This window comes from Mytilus trossulus, chromosome 2 (assembly GCF_036588685.1).
Source record: "Mytilus trossulus isolate FHL-02 chromosome 2, PNRI_Mtr1.1.1.hap1, whole genome shotgun sequence".
NCBI lineage: Eukaryota > Metazoa > Mollusca > Bivalvia > Mytilida > Mytilidae > Mytilus > Mytilus trossulus.
The window spans coordinates 27733031-27758232 of NC_086374.1; the positions used below are offsets into that span (position 1 = coordinate 27733031).

Below are 25202 nucleotides of genomic sequence, written 5' to 3' on the forward strand. Positions count from 1 at the left end.
TTATGATGGTCTTAGGATAGTTATACGTTTATTTATATAAATTACACTTATTTTTTATATTAATTTTGAAAAAAAAATATCTTATTATCATCTAATTATCTATTCTCCTGTTCCTGCTTTTAACGTAATTTTTCTAGATTGACGGATTATCATGATTTGTCAACAATGTAAATTCAATGTATAATTGATATCAAGATTGCACGATTTTATCCCTTAACCCTTTATAACCAATAAAGTCGAAATTGAATTCAACTCACTTGTACCAACAAAATTATCATTTTATATTCTTATTTTCTTAATTTTTCATTAAAAATTTCATATTTATATTGATGTACTGTTTGAAGATAATTTATAAATAAATGACCTTTACTTTTTTTTATATATATTTTGCAAATTATGTCATTTATATTGATCAATACGTTTAGAATGATTTATAGTAAGACATACAACATTTACATGATTTTTTTCCGTAAATCATATTTATATTTGAAAATTTGAAGAACTTGAGACAGGTTTAGGATGTCTTAGCTAAGATCATCCTAAGACAGCTTCGAGACGAGGTCTGAGATATGTCATAGGATAGTCATAAGAGGATCATAAGACATGTCCTAGGATATGTCTTATGACATGTCTTAGGATAGCTTCGTGAAACCGGCCCCTGGTTTTTAAATGAATTATCTTTTTTAAGAAATATTAATTTTGTCATCCAATTTTTCACCGCTTTCAACTGTCCGTTTTATTTCATACATAAACTTTTAAGTATTAGTATGTTTTTAATTCATATTGTTTCGTTTCGTTCCGCTTTTATTTCGTTTCGCTTTTTACAGGTATCCCTCTTATTGCCCCTTTTCTATTTTGATATTTTAAGCAAACATTTAAAAAATCAAACTTTCAAAAAGTGAAATAATCAAAATTGCGCGTTAGGTTTAGTATTTTAAAAGTTTGGTCAAATTTATAAACTATCAAATTTATAAACGATATTTAGAATTTTGATATTTTAATAATTTGGTTAAAATTTCAAAATTTCAAAACTTTAACACAATTTGAAATTTTGATATTTTAAAACTTTGATCAAAATTCCAAAAATCTAAAATTTCAAAACTTTTTAAAACTTTGAATTGACAAGTGTTACACGGACCTTAAGGTTCCACTAAAGTCAAAATATAGGACACTTCATAAACATCTAAACTTTGCCTGTATTTTTCAACCTATAATGAATAAAGTCATAAACTATGAAAACATATGTTCATTAAAACATACTTTACATATACACACTGTGTAAATTGTAAATAAACTTGAAATTGTTATGTTGTGGCCAAACCGGTTCTTTGGGTGAACACTAAATTTTCAAAAAAATCTGCAGGCCTGCAAGACGACTTAATTTGCTTAAAATTGGTATGGACGAATAATATTACATGTAATGCAGGGCAAGCCATTGTTGATTTTTTATAAAAGGTATTGATTTTCGAGTTTCAGTTAATTTCATGTAACTAAGTGAACTAATATGGAAGGTACAATACAGAAATTGGACAAATATGCCTTTAAAACATATGTATGTGAAAAATCAACAATGGCTTGCCCTGCATTACATGTTACAGTATTCATCCATACCAATTTTAAGGAAATTAAGTCGTCTTGCAGGCCTGCAGATTTTTTTGAAAATTTAGTGTTCACCCTAAGAACCGGTTTGGCCACAACATAACAATTTCAAGTTTATTTACAATTTACACAGTGTGTATATGTAAAGTATGTTAAAATGAACATATGTTTTCATAGTTTATGACTTTATTCATTATAGGTTGAAAAATACAGGCAAAGTTTAGATGTTTATGAAGTGTCCTATATTTTGACTTTAGTGGAACCTTAAGTGAGCTAGTTATTACAGCTGTATCCACTAGACTTCGAATGAACTCCAAGCACTAGTAGTAAAACAAAATGATTTGAAGTTTTACTGATTCCATAACATATGTCGTATTGTACATTCGATTGAAAATACAGACCAATTACAATCAATCATATTATTCAATTGTATTTGTGACTTGTATGTAGTTTTATAGAATTTTTATGAATGCGTAGTGATTTTATATACATCTATTGATTTAAATATCATTTTTCATTACATTTTATGCCCTCAGAGTTTTATACATCTCAAAATTCGCTTTATAATACTCTATATGCTGTATCACTTTAGATGCCGATTTATTAAAACACAGTAGTATAGATTTAAAAAAAAAAGTCGTGTGTAAATTATGTACCGTGATTTAAATAAAACATGACATGTATACTGTTTTAAGTCTATTTATAGTAAAATCAAAAACCCCAAAAACAACTATGAATAGACAATGGAATTTACGAGACATTAACTTTCGTATTGTGAGATTAATGGTAAGTTCCACTTTTCTCCCCAAACTGCAAATACTAATCATAATAAAACAATCGATTCAACATTAATCTGAACACAAAAACCGGGTTTAAGTTTAGAGTAATACAAGCGTATGATAAATGTACAGTATGTGGAACTGCGTCCATATAGTGCTATAATGATCTATAAGTGATTGTTCATGGCGAGCCGATGGTTCATTCTAGATGCATTTTATATCTATAATAAAATGCCTGCATTACTGAAGCACCTATAGATCTATACTTCACAAACGTATCAAGATCCTCTGCATAACCAACTAGATGCCGATGTCATTGAAATCATTTGAGAGCTCACCAACAAGCTTGAAAACATCGGGTCTGTTTAGGAAATAAAAATCCCAAATAGACTCAAAAGTAGTTTCATGTTTTAATAAGGACCTAGGTATATTCACAACATCAAGAGCACAAATGCTGAAACGATTCGCCTGCTTTACATATATATATGATTGAATTCATATTGAATATAAAGGTCTAACTACAAATATCATTTTAACTTAACATTATCAATGATCTCCAGGAAAATGAGGTCAAATCAGATGAATCATGCCACACAGACATGTAAACATTACACTCATTCTCTATACCGAATATAGTGGCCATATTGCTTATATAGCTATAGTACATGAAAACCAAATATACTATTGACCAATGAACCGTGAAAATGAGGTCAAGGTCAGTTAAACCATCACAGACAGATGTATTTTTTTTTCAATCAGTACACCAAAATTAATACAGTTGACCTATTTCTGAAAGTATTGAATAAACTTATAAAAACGCGAAAAATTATCGTTGACCAATGAACCGTGGAAATGAGGTCAAGGTCATATGAATCCTGTCAGACTGACATGTAAACCTTACAATCATTACATACACTCAAATATGACATATTGCTTATGGTCATAATATTATCTGATAAACCTGACAAAAACCATGAAATCTGGCAGTGGCCAATGCACTATAAAACGAGGTCGTGGTCAAACGAGACGAAACACAAAATTAACAGAACATTTGGGTTTATAATTTCACTGACTGCACCAATTTTGTTTCATAGGAAACAAATTATTGCTGATCAAAGATATAGGGATTTACAAGATATTTTTATATCTACATCTGAAAATAATTAAATCGTGAAACAGAAAGAAAAAAACCGATATTAAAATCTATATTGGAATTAACAACTGACAACTGTCAGATAGCCAACATGTCTTTGAGATCGACATGACAATGTCAGGTAACTTGTTAATCAATATAATTAAAGTATTGATCTATGATTTCGTTATATTACATTATGAGACTCATATGAAGTATAACAAAATCAGAGATCAATATTTTAATTAGATTGAGTTGTTAATTCCGATATGGATTTAAATATTGTTTTTTTGTGTGTCCTTTAAAGTAATTTTTTAACAATTTTTTGGAATGTTTTGTAATCTTACCAAAATCTTTTCCTCTGAAACTTTTTTTTAATTTTTTATTGATCTTTTTGGTGTTCAAACTACAGTGCATACATACATACATACATTTTAACAATATATAAGTGATTGACATATGGCATAGTCATACTATTGACATTTTACGAATAAGACATAGTTAAAACAAATACAAGTAAATGATGTGAATAATCGGTATATGATACAAGTAAAAGATACTTTGGAATACATTAAATATACACGATCATATCGAGAATAAAATTTAATTAATAACTTCCATAAATTCCCTCCATCTGTCGACAAATGACTCGTGCTTGTCTTTAGAAAGATATAAATATTCTAATATCTCCAGACGTTTTTTCAAAAATTTGAGAAAAGCTTGCACAGATATAAACAATCTGTCTAATTGTGTGTACTTTACATGATTAATGTAATATTTTGCCTGTAAAATACAATATTTTAACACTAAGTTATCAGAATTCAATATACCAAAAATGACACTGTCTTTATTTAAAAATATTTTTACTCCAAAAACTAAATGCCACCAATTAGAAAATTCTCTCCAAAATCGTTTTATTTCTATACATTCAAAAAATTTATGCTCTATAGTTTCTATTTCTTTACAACTGGCACACTCTTTAGTTAAAGAAAGTTTATATTTTTCAAGGAGATAATTATGTGAGACTATTCTGTGTAACACTTTATATTGAAAAGCTTGTAGTTTGCTTTCAATAGTACATTTCAAAGCTAGTGAATAAATATTGTTCCACTTTTCGTCACTAATTTCTATATTAAAACTTTCTTCCCACCTTTGTTGTGAAATAGGAGAAACACTTACCCGATCGATAAAAAGTGAATATACATCTTTAGTATATAATTTGCTAATAGGCATTTTTTTATTCTCATGCTCAAAAACGAATCCAAAAGAGTTGCTCTTAGGTGACATGTGTTGTTGTAATAACAAATCTTTCCAGTCACGTGGTATAGCAAGTTTAATAGAAAGAATGTCTACAAAAGTAACATTCAAATTATATTTTTTGTTAATAGCGTCATGAGACAAAAATTCGCCTTTATCATCTACAATATCATTAATGAACCTTATGCCTTTCGTGTACCAAGATCTGTAAAAAATACTCGCTCTGTTAACCTTGATAAACGGATTGAACCAAATAAATTCTTTTCTAACATGAAATGCATTTAACGGGATGAAAATACCCTTGAAACGTTTCCAAGCAGATAGCACTTCTATGTAAAAAAGAGGTGCTTTTAAATTTAAAAACTCAAATTCACATCTGCTCATAAATAAATCCTCTAAATCAAAAAGGGAAAAGAATGTTTTGGAAACATGTTTCCATTTAGAGTCATGTTCTGACAAAAATCGTTTTACCCACATGATACGAAAGGATAGCAGCTGTACTTCAAAATTTGGTGCTTTCAGTCCCCCCTCGCTAGGATACTTTTGAATAACTTCCGATTTAACTTTCGGAGTACTATCATTCCATAAAAAGTTATTAATGTCCCTTTGTATTTTAATTACATAAGATCTTGGTACATGTGTAGATGAAATGACATAAATAAGCTTCGATATTGCAAGTGATTTAAGAATTACGATTTTACCGATCAATGAAAGGTTTCTGATCCTCCACATTTTAATAATTGATTCCATTTTTTCTATGCATGTATCTAAGTTAGAACAAACCATTTCATCAAAAGCGTTAAATTTTAAACCTAAGGTTTTAAAACCATCTGTCCATTTAATAGGAAGGGAACCTTCTTTGTTAAATTTATTTCTTCCAATCCATGTTGCTTCGGTTTTCGAAAAATTGACTTTTAACCCTGAACACTTCTCAAAATCATTAAAGGAATCTAATAAAATTTGCGCAGAAAATACATCTTTCAAAAAACAAGTGGTATCATCAGCCAACTGTGAAATTTTTATTTCAGTATCCCCAATTTTTATACCTGATATATGGTTGTTCTTACGAATATTTATTGCCAGCAGTTCAACGGCCAAAATAAATAAAAAGGAGACAAAGGACACCACCCTTGTCGAACACCTCTCTCAATTTTGAACGGACTAGAACTAAATCCATTATTAACGACAAGACTAGATATATTTGAGTATAAAGTTAAGACCCATTTCCGGAACTTACTTACTTATAGTTACTTATAGTTGATTTCCAGTACAGGATCCCTCAAGGTTCCTCTTCACCAGACTCGTAGTTTAATGTGTTTCTTATACTATTTTGACCGTGACTTCCGGATATTTCTGCTCTATAGTCATTATAGTAATATGAGGAAGGCGCTACCTTAAATGCCAGCTTTATAATGTCCTAGATATTGATTGGTTGTTGGTTGTTTAACGTTCAGTGGCAAATATTTCACGCATGTTCAGAACGAATGTCCAAGGCTACAGTAACGTTTTGTTTATGTCTAAAATAAAATTATAAGTTCAGATGGAAAATGCTATTTTTCTTGAAAAAAAATATTCTGATTCCCAAATTGATGAATAAAAAAGCATAGGACAAAAAAATATTTTGAATCCAGATCTTTGCCAAAAATGATTTTATCTTTCAGATATGCAATTTAAATTTAACTTTTATATATCTAAAAACATAAAAACTTCCCAAACCACACATGTCAGTCTGTACAAAGTATTTTTTAGGTGATAATAAGACTGTATTTGCCAATTTGTTATGATAAACCTTAATACTAGTGTTAAATTTTGACTAAAAAAATTTAAATGATAGTGCTGAATGGCTTCGGTAAAAAAAAATCTGACTCGAATAAAAACATTTGTATTTCTGATCATCTTCAGTTTGTGAGTTCTACATCAATATCTGACATGTACTATTAAATTCAGAGTCAGTTTTATGTCATTTCTTGCATATATTTTTTTTGTTACATGTACATAATGTAGCTTACTTTTCAAGTTCTTATATGATAGCAAAAAAAAATTGAGAATGGAAATGGGAAATACAAGCATGTTAAAAAAAACACATTTGGTTTCAGACAATAACTTGAGTTAAGTAAATGGATTTCCATGAAATTTTACCAGGAGGTTCCTACACAAAACTCAAAAGGAAGATAAGAATTGATTTTGGGGTTATAGTACATTATTGGGGGTATTTTTATTTTTTTATTTTGGGTTTTTCTTCCAAAAATTACCTTATTTACATCAATTATACTCATCTAGTACAGATTTGGCAGGAGATGCACTCAAAATATGGTGTTTTAAACATTTTATCTGTAGTCTGTGCATTTTTCCTATGATGTACATGTACTTCTTGATAATGTTGATGTGAGTATCATGATAAAGAAAATATATTTGGTAACCGTAAGTATATATTCACAATTGACATGCACCAGAGCGAGAAAAGGATCTTCTTTCCCTTTAATTCCAAAAATTGCACATGATTTTTTTCTTTCACAGAAACACATGAGTTATTTGGTAAATAAAACATTTGTCAATGTTTGAAACTTTCAGTAATAAAAATTCAGTTTAGCTTGTTTGAATGTTTCACTGATTGTGTGAAAATTTGAACAGCAATGTACAAAACACTTGAATAAATTGCATTATCTGCAGAATCATTGATAACTTTCCTCACAATAAATTCACAAGGACATAGAACTAACACATTGTCCATGCTATTCTGATCTGAGTTTTATACATACATATACTGGCATGGCTGTGCTGTTTCAAGTTGTCTTCTTTTTCTGTTTCCTAAGAAGTATTTGTTTAACCTGTTCAGTCACTATAAAGTGTTACAATTCTTATTTAGATGCAACACATAAATGGTGACCAAAAAGGTTCTGCTTTCACACGAGAGGAGCTAGAAAAAAATTAAATGTACACATTTTCAATAGTTAGTAGGACTTACTATCAAATGGAATTAAGGAGATATGTACATGTAGTTTGAGACTTCTGCTGAATAGAAATATGTGGGTCTACTTGTGCCTGTTTTCAAATTAGTCCATATTGAAGTTTAAAGGATCCAAAATTAAAAATATGTTTGATTTCAACTGACATAAAAAAATTTGGTGTTATTTATATGCTCAATATACATCTGCGGTCGTATCAGGCTGTGCATGGCAAAGCATTTTATTGCCTTTAGGTCTGTACTTTTTTTTTGGGGGTCATGAAAATAAATTTGCTAACATGAGAATAGTATTACCCTAATTTTACCTAAATTGTCAGGTTTTTTTACCAAACTTTTTTTTATGTACCAGACAAAAGTTTATTCTGTGCTTATTTTGTAGACTTCCCTTGTTTACAATAGAGTAATACCAATTTAATTTTGAGTCCATGTAGAGTCATTGAAAAATTAGTTTGAAATAACATCCAAACAATCCATGATCCTGTAATGAGACCAGTACCCAAATTCCATACATCTTTGGGCCACACTTAAAAATATTTTGGCTTGCCCAAACCCTACCCAAAGTTGAGACAGTGGGTAGGTGGGTAGGCATTTTCTTTTTTTTATTCAAAAAATGAAATTAAAGTATCAGATATTTATTAGTCTTCATGCCTATTTGATTAAAAAAAAACTTCTTCAAATCAGGACAATAAAATAATTTGAGTAGGCAGCTTTTTTCTGGGTAGGTAGCATTTGGGCAAACAAACCTATTTTTTATTATGGCCTTACATGTATGGTTAATTTCAAATCCTTTAAACTGGGATATAAAAAGAGATTTTGTTTTATTTCATGCTGTAACTATTATTTTTGAAAGAAAAGGATGTTCATGGTAACACATTTAATTTGCTCATTTTATTGGAACCCAATTGAACCTTTCCATAGATTCACCTGATAGTTACCTGTCCATTTAAACTTTTTGCAGTTCTATTGTCCCATTGAACAAATACAACAGGTATTGTTCTCTGTATAGTTTATAGTCACTCAGACCTTTAAATTTCTTCTATGAGAAATCTATCACTTATTAATTAATGTACCAGAGTAAAAAGATGATAATAAGATAATTTCACATGGTGAAACAAAACTTGTAAGTTTTTTGCAGGTATTTTTTGTTGAATAGGTGCAATTTGGTTACTGAGTACAATTTTTGTACTGTGATGTTATATCATAAGTGTGTATTGCTAAATAGGTTGAAATGTGAACCTGATAGTGATATAGTGATAAAGTACTTGGTAGAGTGAAAATGTTTTGATCAGGGATAAACTGATGCATAAAATATGCAGGCGACTGCTGCAGCTTGAATTTTAAAGTATGTAGCCCACATGCTTCCAAGTAACATGCCCTATATACACATCATGGTTTATTCTCATGTGTTATCATAATAACTCCATCTTCCCATAAAATCCAATTTTGGACAATATTGAAGCATACAATCTATACAGTAGTCAGTTCTAAATGTACTACTTAGACTCAAGTCTCCTTTTATGATTCAACTTAGAGAGAGAAAACAAAACAGTTTCCATTTCCTGGGACTGTATAAGGTGTGATATAATCAATGAAAAGATGTCTTGAGAGTTTGCCATTTTAATAGAAAGTACAGAATAAGAAGATTGTGAATTATTTGAATGTTTTAACTTTTGTTAAGTTTTGAATTAGTCTGTGGACTACCAAAGGATCCAGAGGGAGACCCTTTTCTTGGGGGGAAAAATGATGATTATATAAGGAATAACTGAATCATGACTGGAGCGCCCCGTCAGCCCCCCCCTTTTTATGAAAAATGCTGGATTCGCCATTGACTACATGAATAACCGTGATCACATTCAACTGTATAATTATGACTGTTCCTTGGTGTGGGGAATAATGATATGTGGCAGATGAACATAAGGAGTCATGGTCAAGCAGTGCACCGGAGTTTACCCCGCATGTCCGACATGGTCAATTTGTAAAAAGAAATGCGAAATATATTGCTTGCAGAGGTTTTTTTCTGTGTTCCCATGGCTGGACGGAACTTTTACGCGAAATATGTTATCGTTAACTATGATTTTGTGACTTTTGAATGAAGTACCTGTGATTATTTAGGACATTTGCTTTGACCTCACTGATAATGGAATGTTGAAGCAGACGAAACATGGCGTCGGATGTTGTTGTCATAACTTCGGTAATTTCCGTGGTACAATAAAATTTAAATAAGCTACGCAAGTAGCCAACATTTCTGAATTCTTGTTTTTGCAAACAAATAAAAATTCATGTCGTATTTAACATCGAATTTGTTCCGTTCTGCCTGTTTTCACAAGATCGCGATTGAACGAGAATTTTGGCAGCCATTAATAAAAAATAATCGTACGAGATTTAACGAGAGTGACGAAACTTTTCAGATGGGTCGTCTAGCAAGAGTTATCGTTCTTTGTCCTAAAACGATGCTTCTACCATAAGTGCCAGCATAGCTGGCATATAATTCTTCGTCTGACCAATATTTGTCTAGTCGATTTTTGAATGCATTTATCGATGGTGACTTTGTTATTTTATCTGGTAGTTTGTTCCAGGTTTTAGCAATTCTAACAGAGAAAGAGTGTTTACGGATATTAGATTGGAATCTTTGATGAACTACTTTATTACTGTTGGTCCTACTACTACATCTTTGTTGAGAATCGTCTGCCTTTCTTAAAAATGAGCTAACTTCTTTGTCGTAGTATCCGTTCATTGTTTTAAAGGTTTCGATCATGTCTCCTCTTATTCTCCTATAGGATAATGTAGGTAAGCCTAGTTTTTTAGTCTCTCTGGGTAGCTGATGTCTTTTAGCCCTGGTAGTTGTTTTGTTACCCTTCTTTGGACACCTTCTATTTTGTCTATATCTTTCTTTTTGTATGGGGACCATACTGAGCTGGCAGAGTCTAGGTGTGTTCTAACCATGGTTTTGTATAGTGGCATGAATGTCTCTATACCAGGTATTTAAATGTTCTTCTAAGAACTGCGAATATGGAGTTTGCTTTGTTCACTTTTTCACTAATGTGGTTTTCGAATGTGAGTTCTGCATCAATGAGAACTCCAATATCTTTTTCCTCTTTAACTTGTGCTATAGGATGATTTAGTAGGCTATAGATTGGTGGATGGTCAGTGCTATTAGATTTCTTACTTATTTTCATATATTTGCATTTTTCTGGGTGAAATTTTAGTAGCCATTTGTCACTCCAGGATTCCATCTTATTAAGATCTTCTTGTAAAATTTGTCTGTCATTTTGTGTTTTAATTATTCTGAAGATCTTAGTGTCATCTGCAAATAGGTATGCATCAGAATCTACTTGGTCTGGGAGATCATTTATATATAAAACAAATAGGAGTGGTCCTAATACTGATCCTTGGGGTATCCCAGATGTAACGTTAGCCCAGTCTGACTCTTCACCATTCACTACGACCTTTTGTTTCCTATCTTCTAAAAAGCTCGTTATCCACCCTACTATATCTTCATGGACACCTAGATTTTTGATTTTGGCTATTAATCTTTTATGTGGTACCTTATCAAAGGCCTTCATAAAGTCTGTATAAATGCAGTCTATGTCTAATCCTTGATCTAGTGCCTCTGTCCATTTATCAATCACTTCTAATAATTGGAGACCAGTTGACCTTCCTGCAATAAATCCATATTGCTTTTTAGAGAATAGGTTGTTCTTTTTCATATGCTCTATTATAAATTCACGTAATATTTTCTCCATTATTTTACATACTACTGATGTCAAACTGACTGGTCTATAGTTTTTGGCTAGTGACTTATTACCCTTTTTAAATATTGCACTTATCATAGCATTTTTCCAATCGTTAGGTACGGTCTTACTTTCAAGTGATTGATTATAAATGATACATAGAGGTTTTGCCAATGATTCAGCGATCTCTTTTAACAGTCTGGGGTGTAGTTTATCCATCCCTGGAGATTTGTCTATTTTTAATGCATTTAAATGCTTCAGCACTACTTCTTCCTTAATTTTTTGATATGGCATATCATTAATTACTAATACAGGCGTTGGTGATGGTACCTCGCCGTCAGGTTCCTTTGTGAAGACACTGGAAAAGTATTCTACTAGTAATTTGGCCTTTTTGCTGTTATCTTCCGTTTTATCTGATTTTGTGTCTTCTGTATCCAAATGTAAGTCCCCTATTCCTTCTTTGGTTTTTGTTTTTGACTTGATATAGCTCCAGATAGCTTTAGGGTTTTCTTTAGCTTTTTGTGATAGATTTTTCTCATATTCCCTCTTCAACTTATTTACCCTACTTTTTACTTGATTCCTTATCTTATTGTATTCCTTCCTCACTTCTGGGTCGTTATTATGGGTAATCTTTTTTGACAGGATGTTTTTCCTTTTAATTTTATCTATGGTGCTCTTGTCCATTGGGAAATTATTTTTCCCTCTACCGATTTGTTTCCTTTCTTTTGTTGGTATATACTTTTTGTCCATATCTTGAATTATACTTAAAACTGATTTCCAGTTTTCATTTATATCATTTTCTTTCTGTAGTAATTCTGGCCATTTAATTTTATTTAATTCTTCTTTTATTTTTATGTAGTTTCCTTTACTGAATAATTTAATTAATTTAGGTTTGCTATTAATATTTGTGTAGCAATTGAAGTCAAATTTCATGGTACAGTGATCACTTTTTCCTAGTGGACTTTGGTATTCTAAATTTGAGACCATATTCTCCTCATTGGTTAAAATCAGGTCCAGGGTATGTGGTGTATTGGTGCCTCTCCATCTTGTTGGTCTTGTAACATGTTGAAATAAGAAATTTTCTTGTAGATTTTCTAAAAATCTGTATTCATTACTTTCTGTACTATCACCTGGTGAATTCCAACTATCCCAGTTTATTTCTGGATAATTATAATCTCCCATTATTAAGAACTTGCTACCAAAATTAAAACAAGCCAATGCTTTTTGAATAAATTTCCATTCTAGCGTATCAAACGCCTTTTCGAAATCGACTAGTAATATAAGCCCTGGATAATTTTTTAAAGTAGTAAACAATATAATATCAGCAATTAGTCGTAGATTTTCATCAATATATCTACCAGCCACATATCCTGTCTGATCCAGATCTATAAGTTTCGGAAGAAATAATTTCATTCTTTCCGCAATAACCTTGGCTAATAATTTGTAATCAAAATTTAAGAGAGAAAGAGGTCGCCAGTTCGACAAGAGTGTTCTATCTTTATCTTTCTTTGGAATAAGAGTCAGAATACCCCGTCTTTCCTCTGAAACTACTGAGACAAATTTATTAAGCAAACTTGGTCACAATCATTATAAGGGTATCCAGTTTTAAAAAAATGTGTCCAATGAACCCGTCTGCCAACCAAAATGGCCGACGAGACTAAAAATAGAACATAGGGGTTAAATGCAGTTTTTGTCATATCTCTGAAACTAAAACATTGACAGCAAAGTTGATCTATCTGTTCTGAAAAATTCAGATTGTTCTACCAAACTGTTGTTGGGTTGCTTCTCCTAAACTAGTAGTTTTATAGAAATATTGCAGTTTTTGTATATAATCTTGAATATTATTATAGAAAGAGATAAACTGTAAACAGCATTAATTTCCAGCAAAGTAAGATCTACAAATAAGTCATCATGATAAAAATGGTAAATTTACCTCATAAGGAGTTATTGCCCTTTAAGTCAGATTTTAACAATTTTTTATAAATGTTTGTTATCTTTTACAAAAGTCTTCTTGCGAAACAACTGAGACAAATTTATCCAAACTTGGCCACAATCAGCATTATGGTATGTAGTTAAAAAATATGTCTGCTGACCCTGCCTGCTAACCAACATGACATCCATGGCTAAAAATAGAACATGAAAGAAAAATGCAGTTTTTGACTGAATCTCTAAAACAAAAGCAAAAGTACAACGGTTATAAAATATCAGATGAGCGACACAGGTTCATTGGAGCCTCTAGTTTGAAATTTCGTATGCAAACTTCGGTTAGTGTTACATTCGCTATGGATATTTATTGTCAACAGTGACACCATCATTCCATTATGGAAACCAAATCATGATGGTATGAAAGTATATTTATGATCCTCATTTAGAGTCAATTGTCAAATGTTGAAAATGGGTAGAGATACACGATACAGACTTTTCTTTAAAGCAAAAATAAAAACCCTCTATATTTTTCACACAAACAATGTTAGATGAATACAATGAAAACGTAGATATCCGCGCCGATGTCATTACACATACAATCATATTAAAACCAAATATACAATGTCCTTTTGCTGTCCTGTTATGCTGCATCTTCGCTAGCCAAGGGTTACGATCCACTCCCGCTCTTCAAGAGAGGGGTTACGATCCATTCCCGCTCTTCAAGAGAGCGGGAGTGGATCGTAACCCTTGGCTAGCGAAGATGGTTATGCTGTGGCTGTGCAAGTTTTTATTTTGAATAATACATTTTGAATATATATTTTGTAGGTAAAGTTTTCCTTAAAACATGACACATATGCAACAGCTTGTTATTATTCTATTCCTGGGAAATGTTTTCTTTTGTCTAGCAGAAGGTAAGTTACGGACAATGACTGAGATGCTAATACTACTTGCGTTAAATGTATTCCAAGCTTTCTCGGACTATGCTTTGGCATACACATTAAGATTTTTTAACTTATATATCTCTTTTCAGCCTGAACATCTTATTAGATTATTCTTAAAATATTCAACTGGTTTTGATTTATGACTGCTAAACAACGGTATACTACAGTTGCCTTTATGTATCTTGCAGATACAAATAAGAAGATGTGGTATGGGTGCCAATGACGGAGACAACACTCCATCACAAGTCACTTTTCACAAAGAAACACACGTTTTTAACAGGTTGTCCTCTTCAACAACATATGCAGTAAGAAGAAAGACAGACGTGTACAATTTACTTCAATCTGATTACATTATAGATCCTACATGTGTCTATGCTTTGTGTTCAAATCTTGAAAGCAAAGCTTGGACAGAGGATTTGTATTTCAATAAGATTGAATTTATTTGGGATGGTTGACGATATACACCCGTTTTCATATGAAAATCAATATAACAAAGTCTAGGACATAACTAAGAGATTTAATGCAAAAAGTCAAACACAAAAAAGCTGAACTCCGAGGAAAATTCAAAACGAAAAGTACCTAGTAATTAGATAGAAAAATCAAAAGCTCAAACACATCAAATGAATAAATATCAACTGTCATATTCCTGACGTGGTACTGGCATTTTCGTAGAAAACAGTGGATTAAACCTGGTTTTATATAGCTAGCTGATCCTCTCAATTGTATGACAGTTGGCAACGACACGAGAACCAAGAAACAGACACAACGGGCAAACAAGTAAAAAATAGAGGCACAGCAGCCAATATTGTGCCACACAACCTTAATCAATATAAAAACAAACAAATATGTAACAGAGAAGCACAAGAAGGCACATAGACAATGCATGCACACTAGCAAAAATGAAAGACAAGATTACAAAATTTACAATAGCACAATTACGTATCAAAGAAACACAGAAAAGCATATAGACAAAGTACATTAGCAAAATGAAAGACAAGAATACGAAAATTATCATAGAACAATAACACAATGATGGGATGTATAAGTACAGAACTCCGTCATATGTATCAAAGAAACCAAATTATAATCTTCAACCTAGTTTTTCTTTAGTGACAAGAACTTAATATTATGGTTTATATGAATTTCTAAAGTAAATAAATAAAAATTATGATTTTTATATACATTATAGTTCTGCCCCGATTGTTTCTAAGTGTTTTTAGAATTAAATATGTAATTTAGTCTGATAAATAGGCAGCTGATTTTGAACATCACAATTACTCTTCATGTTCAAATACTTTATACCTTTTATGATTGTAACAAGTAAAAGGATACGGCATTCTACACACACAAAACGTTGAATTTGGTCTCGTTTTTGGTATGCTGACCGTATAATATTTTGAAGATTAAATGAGTTCTTCATGAATAAATCAGAAATATATTGCTTTTATTTTATTTTTACAGTAAAATGGAGTGTTCAACAGAAGGTTAACAGTTATGGCCAAAATCTTAAACTATTCTGTAAAGTTGACAATTGTTGTGTTGCAAATATGACAAAGCGATGGTTTGGGGGGCCTGAACAGAAGCCTTTATGGTTATCGTCAAACAAAGATTCCGCCGAGAATTCTGAAAACCCGAAATATATTTTCACAATAGAGAAGAATGGCTTTGGACTTGTTATTAAAAATGTAACTGTTGAAGATATGAATGTCACTTACAAATGTTCCTACAGTTTTGATGAGGATAGTGAAATGTTATATTCTTCAGACGCTTTCAGTGGTATGTATTCAATACTATACTGACGAATAAATTTGTTTATATAGGCTACCTTGTTTTTTTTCTTTTCAATTTTGCCCCTTTAACAATTTTACTGGTATAACTATGGGAATACCATTATACTGACATTCTCCAAGGACAATCAGTAGACTGGCAGTTTTCAGTAAACATATAAATTAGTAAGAAAGAAATAAAAGAAAGGGAATTGTAGCAAGTCATCATTTATACAAATATTAGAACGAACGAAGCATTTATATACTTTCCTTACACACCGGGTCGTCCGATTTTCTCCGCACAAAAATCTGTATGACATGATATAGCCAATGAAACTAAACTAGTGGTAAAAAACGACAAACACACAAACAAATATTATGTCAGGACCTCTCATAGCTTACTATGTGGTATATATTTTGCTCATTGAAGAAGGCTGTACGATGGCTTACGGTTATTAACTTCTATGCCATTGGGTCTCTTTCTATTTTATATCAAAAGAGATTTCCGTTTCAATGACCAGCACAAAACGATTTTTATAAATTGGAATCATTTATGTCGATTTCATGTCGAACCTATTTAAAAATATTTAGGCAGTCGAATTTTAGGAATCATTATTGTAAATGTATTTCATGAAAAAATGATATTTTTGTCAGATATGCAAGTTTGAACATTTTATTTTTGGCTTGTAGATGAACAGGAGGATAGCGAGAAAAATACTAATGGACAAAATCCCGTAGAAAAAAGTTCTAGCTATATCCATGTTATTGTGTATGTATAAATTTAAAAGATTTGTCTTTTATATGCTGAAGAAAATATAAATGTGACAATTCTTACTGCATTGCAGAATATTCAGTCATTGAAAGGATATCAAAATATCTTCATGATAACGAATAAGTTTTGTTGTACGTTCCGGCACGCACATTGATTGCATTTTCTCCTTACACGACAAAAAAAACCCTATCCCTTGAAATGCTTTTAAATTCGTGACAGACAATTAAAGGAAGGAGGACAATACCAAGTCAAACGTTTATACTCTAAACATTTCGAAGAGTGCAAAAACCTATATACATCAATATGTTTTGACCGTTTGAAGATCCCTACTTAGTATTGGTTTCATTAACTACTCAAAGAACCCAGCAAAGTATCCTTTCATCCCGGGCCTCTAGTAAGTGTTAATAACCAACTGATATTTTAGTGCTTTTAATTACAAAAATGAAGTTCCTTAACTTTTATCAAATAACTCGTCATTAACATTTATAATAAAACACATGCAAATAGTGGAATTATGTATTTTTGGAGATACTTTGAATGTTTTAGATAAATTATGTGGTTTTGATGGTCTTTTTAATTATGTTGACAGTTTTGATTTTTCAACACTTTACACTACACTTCCACATAATCTTATCAAAACTTTTTCCAATTAAACTGTCGTTTGGTAAATCTTAATAGCAAATATATTTGTTGCAACTCATTTAAAGCCTTCTTTTCTTATGAAAAAGCTAAATATGCTAGATATACTTACTGGAGGTGTGCTAAGATAACCAAAGCTGTTACTTTTCTCCTTGATTCTTTTCATGTTTGTTTCGGCAATTAAGTTTATTGATAGGTTGTATGTATTCCTATGGGCACCAATTGATACCTTCAAAAGCAGACATGTATGGGTATTGGTTTTGCTCATTGAAGGCCGTACGATGAACCATAGTTGATAAAACTTCTTTGGCATATGTTGTCTTTATCATATGTGTCTAATTTGCAAATATACCACATATTCTAATTTTAATATTATTTTCAAATGTTCAAATTATTTAACTATGCTTTCAGGCCATGTGTTGTCGTCTTAATTCTAGCTGTTTGCATAAGTATAATCGTAGCCTGGAAACATGCCAAGTTGAATACATTACTGTTTTTATGTAAACAGAGAAGAAAGAAGAGACAAGCGGATAATGGTATTATATCTTTTGCTAAATGGGTCTACAGACTTTACAACATTTTTGTGATATCATTATTGCACCTTTTGAAAGTTTACTTTAGTGTAAACATTGTAGAGAGTTCATTGGAAGCAGTTTTTGATGAAGTACACATTTTCCCTATGATCTTTTTAATTTTATTGCCAAATTACAGTTTGACCTCAATTTCATGGTTTACTGAATATATTTTTCGCGCAAAGCGAACATATTTATTTAGTTTTTCGACACGATTAGTCAGATTTTTTCCCTTTCAAAATCTACCACTGTGAGGTATTGGGTGAATTAGCATTCAGAATATGATTTTTTTGTCATCTGCTTGACCAGAATATTTTTTTTCATCATATTGGGGATCAGAATATTAAAAGAAAAAAAAGAAAAAAAAGATATCCCCCCTGGAAAGTTAAATTGTCGTTCCCTTAACCCGTCCTGATATTTCCTATAAATTTGTTTTTCATTCCGATGAGAAAGAACGTCGAAAGTATTGCTGAGAGAATCCGTTAACATTTTGGAAATGGTTTTTTTCTCGTCAAATTGGTTTCATGGATAAATAAAATTTGTTATTTCATCGTATATACTGTGTTTGGGATTAATAACAGAAGTGGTATAATAACAGAACAAAATTGAAATAAACAATAAACATATATACAGGTTAAACACAATATATACAGGTTAAACATAATATATACAGGTTAAACATAATATATACAGCTATGGAAGCATTTTCAAGTTTGTCTGAGATATGTGCTGATCTCATGTGTACAATTCTTAACTCAATTCTTGCCAGAGTTATGCCTCTTGTAAATATTAGTTTTTAGTCGAGGGTTGTATTGCAATTGCTTTGAATTCAAGCTTTAATTTCTCCAGGATAATTATTTTAAAAAAAGAACAAAGAAGGTTTTGTCAATCACTATCCAGTATAAATTTCTCGATTATTTGCAGATGTTGAGAACGCGCTAGAACTCGAAAATTTGACCTCAGAAGATAAGCAAAAGGCCAAACAATCAAGTGAAAACAATTTACAGGAAAAAGGTGAGTGTATACACAATATGTTAATATACCAGACTACCAATTTCAATCTATTATACGACGAAAGCAATGCGAGGTGTTCAATTTTAGGCATATACATTGTGTACTTCAAGTTCTAATTAACTTAGTTTTTCCTTTTAAACTATAAGTTTCATTGAAATGTACAGATACAAGTTTAATATACTGAGCGTCTATTAAGACACGATCAGTAAAAAGTGTAAATACATGTAGTTATAGGAAGATGTAGTGTGATTAAATTAAATTGACCGTATTCGCGAAAAAAAACCATAGTACTCTTAAAGACATATACGACACTGTAGAAAAAAGAAAGACAAGACGAACAACATCGAAAAGCGCTTAAATGAGAAAAAAGGAAATATTGAGAACTGTCCCTAGAAAAAGAATCTGATAGAAAAATATTAAACACTGCAAAAATGATTACATTTTGTAGTTCTTAAGTAATATTATTTGTCTGAGTGAAATTTTGAAAAAAATATAATGAAGATAACTAATGCTTGCAACAATTTTTGACAAAATATTACACATATGGGATTCAAAAATACATATTTGAGTAATTCCTCTAATCGATGAAAATATGAAATAATTTGTGATATCTCATCCTTTAAAAGTGTCGTGTTATCAAGAAATTTATATTGCACCACACTCATTTTTGTTTTTGTTAAACGTTATCTTAAACTGTATTTATTCTTTTGAAATTTCTATATTTTCGAAAACATAATTTTTTTGTATAATGAACAGAGGACTGATGAGGTAAAGTTTAAACGAATGTTATTGCATGTCTGTCTTGTCTTGTTATATTTCCATTTTCATGCATTGAGGCTAATGATATTATTAAAGGAAGGATAAATGATTTAACTGAAGGCGATTTAAAAAATGACAGTGAGTTAAATGAAATAATGAGAGATTCAAAGAATGAAGATTATACAGAAGTCCTCGCTGAACAAACTGATGCTCCCAGAAAACCAAAGCCTAAATATCCCACCTTTAGTTCTGAAGAATTAAGAAGAAAGAGTTTCACCGGTATTAGCCATGAATTATCGCCCACAATATTGGCGAAAGCTGGATTCTTTTCTTATGGTAAATATTACCTTTGTTTTTGCAATTGTATTAAAGCAGTATAGAAAATAAACATAAGGGTGATAAAAATGCACCTGCTTCTTCGTAGTTTCACATATATTTTACCGCTTCTCTTCTATTTCTCTAACAGCGAATACCAAGATGATGGGTTATTAATTATAAACTAAATGTTTTTCCGTAACTTTACTTGTCAAGTACAAAGAAACATATTATAATAGATAGATAAAAGCATTAAAAGAGCGCTTCAAATTTATATTTACTTATTTGACTCAAATTCTCATATTTGATGCATATAAAACTTGAACGTATATATATCCAGATTATAGAAAGTCTAAAATAAATAAGTTATAATACATAGGCCCGATACTATGTATCAACCTTTTGTGTGTATTTTTTAGTCTTGACGCCATCTAATTAACCATTGTAGTGTCCGACGAAGACTGCCGACGATCATATAACCCGAAATAAATAATTGTTATTGTTTGTGTCATTTTGGTCTTTTGTGGATTTTTGTCTCATTGGCAATCATACCACATCTTCTTTTTTTTTATATACTAATACATATTTAAATAGATAATGAACTCGTGGAATTGGATTTTTTTAGGTCTATTTGATTTCATATAATAGGTAAAATGTATTTGTTAATCATCGTTTTTACATTTAAAGGAAGGAGTTTTTGTGGATTGAATCAGTCAATAAAATGGTTTACACTTGATTCCATTTCGATGTTGACACTTTTTTCTATTTATTAACTGAACATACATAATTCATGCGTTACCATTTCCTGCTAAGGGATTTAACTGAAAATTTCACATGAATTGCCAGAGAATAAATCCTTACCGTTGTTTCATAGCTTATTTTAACCAAATCAAAACAAACTGGCTTTTAAATTGTTATTTAACTATTTTACTTTCATTATTGATTGAAAAAATAAAATCATATTGTTTTTACAAATCGTAGCCAGTAAACCTTTGAAAAGATAAAAAAGAAAATCGTCAAAACAAAACAAGTCAACATAGATGAAGTCGTCAGTCGATAGATATAAGCATAGTTGGTATGAGAGCCAATGAGACAACTCTCTATTAGTCTTCAACACGGAGCCTTGGCTCACATGGAACAACAAGATATAAAGGCCACAGTAATGACTAATGTTATACCATTGAAACGGGAAAAACAACGGTCTAATCGAGATAAGAAACGAGAAACGAGAAACACTTACTTAATCATGATCCACATCAACAACGAAAACCTTCACCCTAATCTGAAACAATAGTGTAACATCACAACATAGAACGACAAACTATAAAATATCAATTTAAATGGCTTTAACTCGAGCAATAGACTCCTTATTGGATTTATTGCGCTTTAGTGACTAGTTTTTTTTTTGTTTTTTTTGAATTTTCACCTATTATCACGAATAAGATAGTAAATAGCTGAAAACTTAAGGAAGCGACCATTATAATCAAAACAAGATTTAAAATTCAGTCAATGTGGGATAAATCGTCAGTCGACTACTGATTGGACTGATTGCCCTTTAGTGACAATTTTTGCAGTCGATTACCTGTCATGTGTTACTACCCCGTGGCTTTCAAATTTTTGGGATCAAGTTTAATCCATAAAAGTCCTACGGATACCTTTGTAGTATCTTTTTTGTACGTCTCCTCTTCAATCAAAAATGAAAAGGTTGACCATCTTTAAAAGTAAGACAAATAACAAGACCGTTTTCAAAGATTCTGGATTTGTTGCCACTTCGCTTCAATGCAGTTGAGTATATCTCATCAAATTCTATGAAAATTATTTCTTAAATTTTCCAACCAATACAAATAATTGGTTTTATTATCATAGAGATGTATAAAAGTTGTAGTACTAGGATTAGAGAAAGACAACCATCATGGTAGTCATAGAACTTTGCAAATTCATGTTTTTTTCCTAAAAAATAAATTGAACATTTTAAGATTTTCCTGATTAATCTCAAACATATATATATGTGTATTATTGTCAAAGAAAAGTGAGCTTTTTTTCTTACAGGAAGAGACAATTTTGTTCGTTGTTTCCACTGTGGTGGTGCTTTAAAAGATTGGAAGTCAGGGGACGATCCCATGAGTGAACATGCCAAATGGTTTCCACAGTGCAGTTTTGTTAAAGATAATTATGTTGGAAATGTTCAAACGCCATATCAAGATGGTGCCCACTTATAATTAAAAATTTTGTATTATAAAGGCGAATGCTCATTACAATTTCATCAAATTGTAACGACGATTGCCAAAATTTACTTTTTTTTGCAATTGAGAACGTTGAGCTTGAACAACATGCTAAGTAATGATAAAAACTACAGATAACTAGAATTAGTATAAAGGGTTAGACTTTTAGATATTTCGGAAGGAATTATATGAATGGATTTAAAAAAAAAGAAGGCTGGCCTTGTAAGAACTGGAAGTATGACAGTATGAAAATGAATAGTCTGTAATAAAAAATGCAGGATATAATTGTGTGCAAAACTGAAAATATTTTGATAATTCGTAAAAAAAAATCTCAGTTAGAGGTTTGGCTAGCTGCAAAACCAGGTTTGATCCACCATTTTCTACATAGGAGAATGCTTGTGCCAAATCAAAAATTACAGTTGTTGTCCATTCGTTTGATGTGTTTGAGATTTTCATTTTGCTATTTGATTAGGGACTTTCCAATTTGAATTTTCCTCAAAGTTCGGTATTTTTGTGATTTTACTTTTTATTAGCTTTTTGACTTCACATTTTGTTTTTTGTTTATCATAATTGTAGTAATGGTATATTCGTGAATAAAGTTTAAAGCTATATGCTATTTTAACATTATAACACCTTATGAAAGCTATTACTCTGAGACCATATGAACATACTCAAGGTTTCTCCCTTATGTATTTAATCATACTATTTTACCATTATATGTTGTTAACTTTATACAACCTTGAAATTAAGCCATTTAAGTGATCAAAGAATAAGGACAATATTTATCCTCTATGAGCAATTTTTTTACTCCAACCTTTTCGTTCATGATAGGATTGTGTGTGAGTATGTCAAGCAGCAGATACGGTATAAAAGTGTTAAGAAAGAATTTTGTATTACATGTTTATTGTACAAATCTTTGTTTATACTGTGCATATTTATATAAACCAATTTACAAAATTTACAAAAAAGTCTATGTAGTAATGAGGGTTAATTCTTAACAACGATGAAAGCAGGTCTAGTAACCGCTCGAAAACCGTCCATCCGTGCCAAAGATTTCGGGTAGAAAACTTTCTTCACAGTTTGCTTGGCTTCTATAACAGATAATGTGTTTATATTTTGTTTAGCGTTTAATCAATTATAAATTTGCAGCTGCAAATTCTTTTTTTTGTCCAAATGTTATTACACTCATTGTACAAGGAAACATTCATGTGTAATCCCTTAACATTACACCAATGCCTGAATGGAAGTACCGTATTAATGCCCAATTCAACGTTTAGGGCATCATCTTAATCCGTTATGCTAATGTACATATTTATCCTTAAAATATTGCGTGTACACCCAGTATTGGTATTGTTTATTTATAACTGACCTTACTTTGAGTTGATTTGTGTTCCATCAGATGCATTTTATTTGTTTTAAAAATATCTTTGCTATTTGGTTGGAATCGTATTGATATGTTTAACTTCATTTGTATTTACTACTTTTGATTGTTTATACCTTTTATTTATGTAATACATGTAGTAAGTATTCATGTACACGCATGTTATCAACATGATGTACCCATATTTTGACTATTTTATTAATTGTGACTGTTTATTTAACGCATCATGTAAATGTAGCGGAATTTGATGAGACTGTTATTAAAGTGAGAGGGTTAGCGCTATAGAACCAGGTTTAATCCACCATTTTCTACATTTGAAAATGCCTGTACCAAGTCAGGAATATGACAGTTCTTGTCCATTCGTTTTTGATGCGTTTTGTTTTTTGATTTTGCCATGTGATTATGGACTTTCCAAATTGATTTTCCTCTGAGTTCAGTATTTTTGTGATTTTACTTTTTTCTGGTAGATAAAGATTGCATTGAATTGTGCTAATGACCATTTGTACTGCGATTTTGATTTGATGGTTGGTTTCAGTTATGGGATGTTAACCTGTTGTGCCCTAAACAAAGTATTTGTTAAGCAAGTCTTATAATGACGTCAGATACTCCTGTGTCTATATTTCAAAAGTTTTTATCCATAGTGAAAATATTTTTATGTGTTCATGTAGTTGACTGGAATTCATCGCATTTTGATTCGTCAATTTTTGCGCGAGTTAAATGATGTTTGACGTTTTTTTCCTTTGGTAATAATGCACCAATAGGGCGCTAACTTATGAAATTGTCTGACATCTTTTTCAATCAATGTTATGTCTCTTGAATATTCATAATTATTTTGAAGACTATATATGTTCGAAGTAACTACATAAGTGTTCATGAAAACTGACAGTCCAAAATCAGACAGGCCCACCATTTGTAGGGTGTTCTCGTGGTACTAATGTTCAGCTAAAAGTTTGTTGTGGTTTTACTTTTGTTTTAGGCTGTCTGGTATTTTTGTAAAATACAAAAGCTACAAACCTGGATGATGATGTGTGTAACCTATGTCACCTTATCTCCTCCACAATGCCGTGTAATGGTCGATTACATGTCACTATGAGGTAGAAATCGAATCCCATTATTTTAGTTGTACAATAATGAGTAAAAGAGACTAAGATGAAAAAAGGTAACACCTTTCATATAACATGTATAACTTAAAGCAATAAATGCCTATACATACTTTAACGACGGGTGTTTGATCTAATCTAACGACGGTGGGGTTTCCGAAATTTTCATTATCAATTTTACTGTTTACAATAAAATTTGAATTTAAATACTAAAAAAATGTTTTTTAAAATGGCTTTGGTTTTTTTTTGGAGTGTATCACATTACTAATGATCCAGATACATATGTCGTACACATTGAAATCAGTGTCTTATCACTGGACTGTATCAAAACA

At 31.2% G+C, this 25202-nt stretch overlaps 2 protein-coding genes across 2 annotated transcripts; one reads left to right on the plus strand and one right to left on the minus strand.

Moving 5' to 3' along the window:
- Window positions 1–2322: 2322 nt before the first annotated feature.
- LOC134706902 (uncharacterized) lies at window positions 2323–25095 on the plus strand. Its single transcript, XM_063566254.1, has 8 exons — window positions 2323–2385; window positions 14215–14300; window positions 15792–16106; window positions 16787–16865; window positions 17919–18043; window positions 19004–19093; window positions 19949–20188; window positions 22217–25095. Exons 2-8 carry the CDS (start codon window positions 14234–14236, stop codon window positions 22384–22386), a joined length of 1086 nt encoding a protein of 361 aa, XP_063422324.1. The 5' UTR covers window positions 2323–2385; window positions 14215–14233; the 3' UTR covers window positions 22387–25095.
- On the minus strand, window positions 4277–10640 carry LOC134705692 (uncharacterized). The gene is made up of 2 exons (XM_063564413.1): window positions 10193–10640; window positions 4277–4293 (listed from the first exon to the last, which is right to left on the minus strand). Exons 1-2 carry the CDS (start codon window positions 10638–10640, stop codon window positions 4277–4279), a joined length of 465 nt encoding a protein of 154 aa, XP_063420483.1.
- Window positions 25096–25202: the final 107 nt, after the last annotated feature.

What these genes read in the sequence shown, in the direction of transcription:
- LOC134705692 (XM_063564413.1), bottom strand. Translation starts at nt 10,640, where the DNA reads ATGGTCCCCATACAAAAAGAAAGATATAGACAAAATAGAAGGTGTCCA.
- LOC134706902 (XM_063566254.1), top strand. Translation starts at nt 14,234, where the DNA reads ATGACACATATGCAACAGCTTGTTATTATTCTATTCCTGGGAAATGTT. An exon ending in TTCTTCAGACGCTTTCAGTG is followed by an intron (nt 16,107 to 16,786) that starts GTATGTATTCAA and finishes TTTGGCTTGTAG; the next exon opens with ATGAACAGGAGGATAGCGAG. An exon ending in AGCTATATCCATGTTATTGT is followed by an intron (nt 16,866 to 17,918) that starts GTATGTATAAAT and finishes CTATGCTTTCAG; the next exon opens with GCCATGTGTTGTCGTCTTAA.